We start from the raw sequence: 9,491 nt of genomic DNA, 5'->3' as shown, positions 1-9,491 counted from the left end.
CCTCACCAATGACAACCTGGTGAGAACACTGCAACCAGGGTGCTGATCTAGGACTCACAACCATATTATTATGATCTAAAAGGCTAAACGGAGACTCTTTGTGAATACAGGCCCATGGGCACCTGTTGGAATGGAACAGCCCAGAGCTCTGAAAGTTATAGTGTTGAGTTGATCATCTTGAATGTTTTTGCTACTATAGGACTTAAAAGAGCTTGTGGAGAAACTGGAGAAGAATGAGAGGAAGCTGAAGAAGCAGCTGAGGATCTACATGAAGAAAGTACAGGAGCTGGAAGGTGAGTGAGCCGGAGCTCCTTATAAATTCTGTAGGCTATTTATTATTGGTCTCACTAAGCTGTAATGTAGGCCAAAGGGACATACTGTATGATGGTTAATATGATGGTTGTTGCAGTATCAGTAACCACTTTGTCCTCTGCCCTGTCAAGTGTCTGTGACTGCAGCAGCATCCCAGTCCACCACGGCCAAACCAGAGCTGACCCGTCAGGTGACTGTCCAGCGCAGAGAGAAGGACTTTGAGGGCATGCTGGAGTACTACAAGGAGGACGAGACCCTGCTGGTCAAAACGCTCATCACTGGTACGACGTGGCAGCAGAAAGTCAGCTCATCACATACACTATGACTGCATCACAAGTACAAACACCTATCAAGTCCAGAGCGTATCACAATCTTCTGAAATCCACATGACGACTACAATGATTACTGAAATAGTGGAGAACTTGTACCAGCACATGACTCTCTGTTATAGAAATTGAATGTTATTGTAATAACTATGATATTGTAATGCAATGTTATTGTAATAACTGTTATTGTAACGTTATTGTAATGGCGATGTTATTGTGACCTTATATGTGCTGTTTGGTGTTTCCAGACATGAAGCCCCAGGCTGTATCAGCCACAGTACCCTGTCTACCTGCCTACATCCTCTTCATGTGCATCCGCCATGCGGACTACATCAACGATGACCAGAAGGTCCACTCTCTGCTCACCTCCACCATCAACGCCATTAAGAAGGTCCTCAAGGTATAGATACAGAGTTTTATTCCCCACATATAGATAGAGACTTCACTCACATGCTTTAATGCAGTGCACAATCTTTGGAAGTAAGTTGCGAGGAAAGCTTGGTCAGAATACAGTACAGCGATTCTGGTATTTTAACATACATTTTGCAATACTTCTGCAGAAAAACAATGATGACTTTGAGATGACCTCCTTCTGGCTGGCCAACACGAGTCGTCTGCTGCACTGTCTCAAGCAGTACAGTGGAGATGAGGTGAGACTTACTTTGATCTATCAGAGAGATCATTGTGCTCATTATAAACTGTGAAGAGTTGCTAGAAAGGGATGTTCAGTACTTTAGCTTGTTGAAATAAGAGGTAGATTGTCTGACATTTATACAATCTGATTACTCCTTGATTCTTCTCCATGCACAGTGCATTTTAAAGATGTACATACTTTTAAATACACTTGCTGTAACCTACTCTACAAATTGTAGCTCACTCTACAAATTGTAGCTCTCTACAACTCTCATTCCTGTCTTGCTGTATTCCTAGTCGTTTATGACTCAGAACACGGCCAAACAGAATGAGCACTGCTTGAAGAACTTTGACCTGGCAGAGTACCGCCAGGTGCTGAGTGACCTCTCCATTCAGATCTACCAGCAGCTCATCAAGGTGGCAGAGCACGTCATGCAGCCCATGATCGGTGAGGCGCTGGGGAATCTAGGTGTCAAGAACTGTATGGTCCAGAAGTTAGGGACAATGGACTTAGAAATGTACCAACCGATTCTTCATTCTGGGTTGATTGTACCGCTGTTTTGACATTTGAAAAAATGACTTGCATGATATTTGACTTTTATATATTTATTCCCTTATTCTACTGATTTTCCACAGCTCAATGTTATAGTTCAGTACTTAGATTTCCTAAAAGAAGAAAAGTTAATCAATTAAACCTATAGAAATGTATGAATGAATGAACAATGCATTAACAACGATCACCTTCCTTCAACTGGGTAGTGTCGGCCATGTTGGAGAGTGAGTCTATCCCCAGCCTCGCGGGAGTGAAGCCCATGGGTTACAGGAACCGCTCCTCCAGCATGGACAAGGACGAGGAGGGTCCAGGGAGCTACACCCTGGAGGCCCTGATCAGACAGCTGGGCCAGTTCCATGGGGTGATGGGCGAGCACGGGCTAGACCCAGAGATAGCAGGCCAGGTGGTCCGGCAGCTCTTCTACAGCATCAACGCTGTCACCCTCAACAACCTGTTGCTCAGGAAAGACGTCTGCTCCTGGAGCACTGGCATGCAGCTCAGGTATGTTTATATACAGTACCAGTCAAAAGTTTGAACACCCCTACTCTTTCAAGGGTTGTTCTTTATTTTTACTATTTTCTACATTGTAGAATAATAGTGAAGACATCAAAACTATGAAATAACACATATGGAATCATGTAGTAACCCAAAAAGTGTTAAACAAGACGGGATTCTTCAAATAGCCACCCTTTGCCTTGATGACAGCTTTGCACACTCTTGATATTCTCTCAACCAGCTTCACCTGGAATGCTTTTCCAACAGTCTTGAAGGAGTTCCCACATATGCTGAGCACTTGTTGGCTGTTTTTCCTTCACTCTGCCGTCCGACTCATCCCAAACCATCTCAATTGGGTTGAGGTCGGGGGATTGTGGAGGCCAGGTCATCTGATGCAGCACTCCATCACTCTCCTTCTTGGTAAAATAGCCCTTACACAGCCTGGAGGTGTGTTGGATCATTGTCCTGTTGAAAAACAAATGATAGTCCCACTAAGCCCAAACCAGATAGGATGGCAAATCGCTGCAGAATGCTGTGGTAGCCATGCTGGTTAAGTGTGCCTTGAATTCTAAATAAATCACAGTGTCACCAGCAAAGCACCCCCACACCATAACACCTCCTCCTCCATGCTTTACGATGGGAACTACACATGCAGATATCATCCGTTCGCCCACACCGCGTCTCACAAAGACACAGAGGTTGGAACCAAAAATCTCCAATTTGGACTCCAGACCAAAGGACACATTTCCACCGGTCTAATGTCCATTGCTCGTGTTTCTTGGCCAAAGCAAGTCTCTTCTTCTTATTGGTGTCCTTCAGTAGTGGTTTCTTTGCAGCAATTCGACCGTGAAGGCCTGATCCACACAGTCCCCTCTGAACAGTTGATGTTGAGATGTCTGTGACATGAACTCTGTGAAGCATTTATTTGGGCTGCAATTTCTGAGGCTGGTAACTCTAATGAACTTATCCTCTGCAGCAGAGGTAACTCTGGGTCTTCCATTCCTGTGGCAGTCCTCATGAGAGCCAGTTTCATCATAGAGCTTGATGGTTTTTGCGACTGCACTTGAATAAATAATATGGACTTGGTCTTTTACCAAATAGGGCTATCTTCTGTATACCCCCCCTACCTTGTCACAACACAACTGATTGGCTCAAACGCATTAAGAAGGAAAGAAATTCCACAAATTAACTTTTAAGGCGGCACACCTGTTAATTGAAATGAATTCCAGGTGACTACCTCATGAAGCTGATTGAGAGAATGCCAAGAGTGTGCAAAGCTGTCATCAAGGCAAAGGCTGGCTATTTGAAGAATCTCAAATATAAAATATATTTTGATTTGTTTAACACTTCTTTGGTTACTACATGATTCCATATGTGTTATTTCATAGTTTTGATGTCTTCACTATTATTCTACAATGTAGAAAATAGTAAAAATAAAGAAAAAACGTTGAATGAGTAGGTGTGTCCAAACTTTTGACTGAACTTTTTTACAGAACCATGCTGGGGATGTTATGTTACTAGGGATGTTATATTTTACTAGTGCCTGTTCTGTTTTTTTTAAAGACCTGACCAGGAAAAGGTCCTTAACGGTACATGCAGTATAGCTGAGAGGAGAGCAGCACTCAGTACTGTTAGAGAGAGAGAAAATAACTGTAGCTCATTACAGTAGCATAAGGGTTTGATGAAGACTCTTCACTGAAGAGGTGGGTCTATACTAAGTGTGTTTCACTGTGATTGGTCAGGTACAACATCAGTCAGATGGAGGAGTGGCTTCGGGGGAAGAACCTGCACCAGAGCGGGGCGGTGGTTAACTTGGAGCCCGTCATCCAGGCCGCCCAACTGCTTCAGGTCAAGAAGAAGACGTCCCAGGACGCCGAGGCCATCTGCTCACTGTGTACCGCTCTCACCATGCAACAGGTATACTTAAACACCTGTTACTGAAACCTGTTACACATCACCAATCCTTGAGCATCCAGCACACAGAACTCTCCTCACAACTCTGACTATGTCTCAAAGTTCACAGGAAGAGTGACATGTCTTGTCTTCATATATTAACCAGAGTCCTATTTGTCGTACAGATTGTGAAAATCCTCAACCTCTACACACCGCTCAACGAGTTTGAGGAAAGAGTCACTGTGTCCTTCATCAGAAACATCCAGGTAACAACTCTTCATCCGTTATAATGAGTGAAACTACTTCCAGTCAAATATAATCTATTTTCCGTGCCATTTATTCATGTTTTTTTTGTCTCTTGTCCTCAGAATCGTCTGCAGGAGAGGAACGATGTCCCAATGCTCCTGGTGGACACCAAGCACACCTTCCCTGTCCTGTTTCCCTATACCCCCTCCGCCCTCAGCCTGGAGACCCTGCACATCCCTGCCAACCTCAGCCTAGACTTCCTCACTCGAGTCTGAGGCTTCAGCGAGGCCTACCACAGGCCTGGTTCTTAGCAAGGAGAAGCAGAGCCCAACAGAGCTCCCTCTAACCTGGGTAGCTTTGTTGTTCTGCTAAACAGCAGAGGGCGCCAAGTCTACAGGACTCAATGGAAGGCAGAGAACCTTCCAGCTGACCAACAATGGATGCTGTCAAGCCTCTGTCTGTGTAAATCCAGCAGAATGTGTCAAGTCATTCTTTATAGCTGTCCACAACTGCTTCCTCTATTTGGCTTATTCTACAGTGGGCTATTGAGCTCTATTGAGATGCTGTGCTTAATCAGTTCTGTCCCAGACAGTCACATTTATTTTTATTCACTGTAAGGAGTCTCTATGGTAAGCCCACTGTAAATTAATTCCTCTTACAGATTAATTGAATCTGTGTAAATGTGTGCTCTCACTTCCATTGACAAGGCATTGATTCCCAGTTAGCCACTCCGCCAAGCATTCAATGTGTCCTGTTTTTTTATTTTACAGTAGGCAGTGGTCTACCGTGTCTGGCTTCCTCATGATGAGTTAATTGTACATGTGCTTCAGCCTCACTCTTCTCTAGACCCCGTCAATGGACAGCAGATCAGACTCGGGAGCAGCACTGCATTGCAGTGGCTCTGTTTGTGACTCACACTCTACACACAGCACTGTGGCTCTGCTGCTCTCTATCCTTCCTATGCCTTGAGGAATTTTGACCTGGTATCTTATATAAGAGCTGTATCTCTTCTGTGTTCAGATCAGAGCACACAGTCACACCATCTCCTATTACACTGCATGGTCCAGGAAGTCCGAAGCTCTCAACAAATCTCTCAACAGAGAGATGTGTTGTTGTTTTTACTCTAAATTCAATTCAAATGACCGCCATCTCATTGAAACAGTATAATTTCAGAATCAGGAGAAGTGAAGCCAAGCTTTATGTAACTGAGGCGTTAGTAAGTGGGATAGATCCATGTGTTAGTGAAGACTAGGGTTGAGTAGAGGGAGAGAGAGAGCACTGGGAATGGGACTGGAGGGTGTCCTGTGCAGAGTAAGGTAATAGCCATTCCAGCAGGACAGTCTTAGCCTGGTTTAAAATCTGTTTGTGCTGTCTTGCCAACTCCTGCATGGCATGACAATGACTGGCAGGAGTTGGCAAGACCGCACAAACAGATCTGGGGCCATGCTAGGTCTGCTGCAGGACAGAGGGATTAACCCTTTACACTCGTGGGAATTGGCATATATGGTTAGGGCTAAATTGGAATGTTTCTTACAGAAGGCATATGAAAACATATGCATAAGCATGGTAGCAATGGAAAGGGAACACTTTGGAGATTATGGGGAAATGATCAGACCAAAGTTGAGGACACAACAGTTCACCTGACACAAGACTGAATCCAAACATTACACTGTTGATTTGATGTGCATTTTACATTTACTGTACATTTTGCCGCATTTGTTGATAACAATCTGAAAATACTCTGAATACAGTAACATAATAATATTCCCCGGGAAATTTGGGGCAGGTGCAACATAATACAAAACAATGACAAGGGTTTGAGTGAGAGGACTAACTGGTGTCTCCAAGTGGCCACACACCTCCAAAGAGTGCAGTTTCTAAGTAATGCACTTGTATGACTCATAGAATAGTCTTCAACTATGAGGTGCTTTTTTGAGCTCTCCTAACTGTAGTTGTTTTGTTTGGAACACAACCCTGCGTCCCCGCCATCACACAATTACTGTTGTTGTTTACCCAATCCAAAAACGGCCCATTATAAATCGCAGTCTGGATCAGGTGGGCATCACTTGAAAGCTTGTTCTATTGCCAACATGACTAACTAAGTTATAAAATGAGATCTTATAGTGTTAAGCTTTCACAAGGCAATTCAGAGAAACAGATTTTGGTGCACATAGAAAGGAGTCATGAGTGCATCCAGGTGCGTGTTCAAAGCAAATGTTCAACACAATAGACAAACATAGGCTCATTCTGTTCAGAACAACCCAGGGTATGACGCCATAGTAATCATAAACGTTGACAGTGTATATGACGTGAGTTTTAGAATATGGAAATGTGAAGTGCACATTTGGACTCACGGGTGTTTGGCTTGCTTGTATGACATCAAAGCAGTATTTATTATAATTCTCAACATCTCATCTTTTAAAATACATTGAGTCCTCTTCAAATACAGCATTTCCCTCACTCAGACAACAAAACATTTGCTAAAGTTGCCAAATTACCTGGAGGGACGGGGGCAACTTCTTGTCGCGCGAGGTGCTCAAGTTCAGAACAACTGTCAGTCAAAACCCATACAGCGCTGTGAAGCGCAGAGCCAGAACTCTGATGTAATGTATAGCATGTTACTGTACAGCCACTGCATTCCAATTTAGGCGCTTATCAGTGCCCGAATCTGCCATTTTCAACCCACATACGGGTACGAGTGTAAAGGGATAAGTGGAAGTGAGAGATTGTTCATTAGTAAGTGAAAAGAGAGAAAATTAGAAGTGACATTAGATGGGAAGGAGAAGAGCCACACAGCTATCAAAGACTACTGATGACAGAGGAAGAATGGAACCTGACTTCCAATAATTACAACATTTTGATCCCAAGTAATCGAGAGTGGCATTTGTCTGATTTGTTGCGATTTCCTTGGACTGCTGTCACAGTTGTGAAGCAGAGAGTACGTGGAAGGTCAAGGTAACTTCATTATGATAATTGGATAGCACTGTATCTCAAGATAAGACTGCGAGCGTATCAGCTAAATGAATCTGAAGTAAATAATAACAGATGATGTCTGCAACTCCACTGTGTTTCCGCACCGGCTTGTGGATAGAAAACACATACTGTTGTTGGTCCTCTGTGAAGTTTTAAGCTCCTCTTCAAATCACGTTCAGAGATATCAGAGCAGCTTTTACTAGAACAAAGCATGTGTGGGAAAGGTCTCTAGGTACTAACAATGCCGGTAACGTGTACAGGAGCATCCTTGAATCACTTTGTGCTTGTATTTTGTTTGGAATATGTTAATGTGGTTTGTTTCTTTTTTTAATACTGTTGAGAGTTTATGGTGAAGGCTTTTTCGAACACTACTACTCGCTCATTTTGAGTGTCATTCCGTTTCCTCTGTATGTTTTGTAGTGTGCTTATATAACTTGATCTTCTGTCGATTTTGTTCCATTATAGCAGAGTTTCAGATGCAGGTTCCTATAACATCCTTTCTGCTGCTGTCTACTGTCAGTTATAAAGAACTTGGTATTGCTTATGTTGAGACTGGAAGTTCAGCATTTTTCCCTGCATTCCAGTGTCATAACTTACGATCATATCCATTATATCATGAGGCTATACACAGAATAACATATTTCACGGGCCACATCCCCAGAAAGGCCTTCAGTCTATGGGTCCTGTGTGCCATAACAGTTTGATACATGTATACATTGTTTGTGTTTTCTATGTCATAAGTTTCATTGATGAAATTGAACAGGAGTCAAGGCCCTGGTGTGTGATAAAAATAAAATAAAAAGTATGGATGCCAGCGTTCATACATTGATTGATATGTTGTCCTTAATTGAAGCTCTTTCTAAAGCAGTGGTCTTACTTGTCCTAAAGTGTCATCTCGATGTGGACTTTATGGAAGTGTGTTGGTTGTATGCAGATTAGTACATGTTGCACAATATGAATTTGGTGACATGGACATATTCTGCCAACATCTCATTGTGAATTATATATTTATGTATTTAAATGAAGCATTGAAATCCCACAATGATCTGGTTTTGTGTGGATGAGTAAATGCATATGACAATGTTTTGTATGGTCAGGGTGATGTACGGTTTTCCATCTTATATCTGTATAATTAGGAAACGTATTTAGTCATTGGGTGAAAATTTAAATACAGTGTATTGACTCAGTTTGAACAAAATGTAACCTCACAATCTTTCTTCAAAAAAAATGTTGTAAAATAAAAAAATGTGAATACATAGTGTTGTGAATTGTGGTTTTGATATACTACTGTTATGTTCCCCAGCAAGAAAACCAAAAAATTTCACTCAAACAGAAGGGGGAACTTACAAAGTCACTGACAACAATCAAAACAGGTGGGGTTTTAGGAGGGGTTCTGAAAGACACTTGTGGGGGTGGCAATTGAAAGTTGACTAGCAACAACAACTGTAACCATAAAGACACCCACCATGAGCGCCCACTAAATTTGCCCAAGAACAGGCAAACAAAATTATAACCCACACCAAACTTTGACAGGAAGCAAACCACAAAGGTGGAGCAAAACCAAATCAGACAAAGGAATGTTTTTCTAGAAATCAAATAGTGATCGCCAACTAAAGGTGTTGACCCTCCACATCTCTCAAGACAACAGGAGCACTGGGCCAGCCGCTCTTACGAGATGACAAACCAGCACTGGTGTAACACACTGACTAACGAGGTGACAAACCAGCACTGGTGTAACACATACTGACTAACGAGGTGACAAACCAGCACTGGTGTAACACATACTGACTAACGAGGTGACAAACCAGCACTGGTGTAACACATACGTACTAACGAGGTGACAAACCAGCACTGGTGTAACACATATGTACTAACGAGGTGACAAACCAGCACTGGTGTAACACATACTGACTAGTGTCGTAGTAAATATATTTGTTATAGATTGGTCTGACTAAAATCTTGTGCATGACCCATTTTGTGTTGGGCGTTTGTTTTCAATCAATGCTGTTCCTATGCAAGAACAATGGACAGAGAACCATATCTTGTCAAGGACAACACCC

General features: G+C 42.6%; 1 protein-coding gene across 1 annotated transcript in view; it reads left to right on the top strand.

Moving 5' to 3' along the window:
* LOC311127426 (unconventional myosin-Vb-like) overlaps positions 1-8,680 on the top strand; it is an 83,456-nt gene extending 74,776 nt beyond the window's left edge. The window contains exons 28-37 of the mRNA XM_084159270.1: positions 2-19; positions 200-293; positions 444-593; positions 887-1,038; positions 1,199-1,288; positions 1,569-1,719; positions 2,031-2,325; positions 4,062-4,236; positions 4,398-4,478; positions 4,581-8,680. Coding sequence (XP_084015396.1) covers positions 2-19; positions 200-293; positions 444-593; positions 887-1,038; positions 1,199-1,288; positions 1,569-1,719; positions 2,031-2,325; positions 4,062-4,236; positions 4,398-4,478; positions 4,581-4,733 — 1,359 coding nt within the window. The 3' untranslated portion in view covers positions 4,734-8,680. The remainder of the gene's footprint in view (position 1; positions 20-199; positions 294-443; positions 594-886; positions 1,039-1,198; positions 1,289-1,568; positions 1,720-2,030; positions 2,326-4,061; positions 4,237-4,397; positions 4,479-4,580) is intronic.
* The last annotated feature ends 811 nt before the right edge of the window (positions 8,681-9,491 follow it).

The sequence above is a fragment of the Coregonus lavaretus genome (genome assembly GCF_964263955.1).
Source record: "Coregonus lavaretus genome assembly, chromosome: 4".
In the NCBI taxonomy this organism is placed as follows: domain Eukaryota; kingdom Metazoa; phylum Chordata; class Actinopteri; order Salmoniformes; family Salmonidae; genus Coregonus; species Coregonus lavaretus.
The sequence above is the reverse complement of the archived record's forward strand: the minus strand, read 5'-3'. Positions and strand labels throughout refer to the sequence as shown.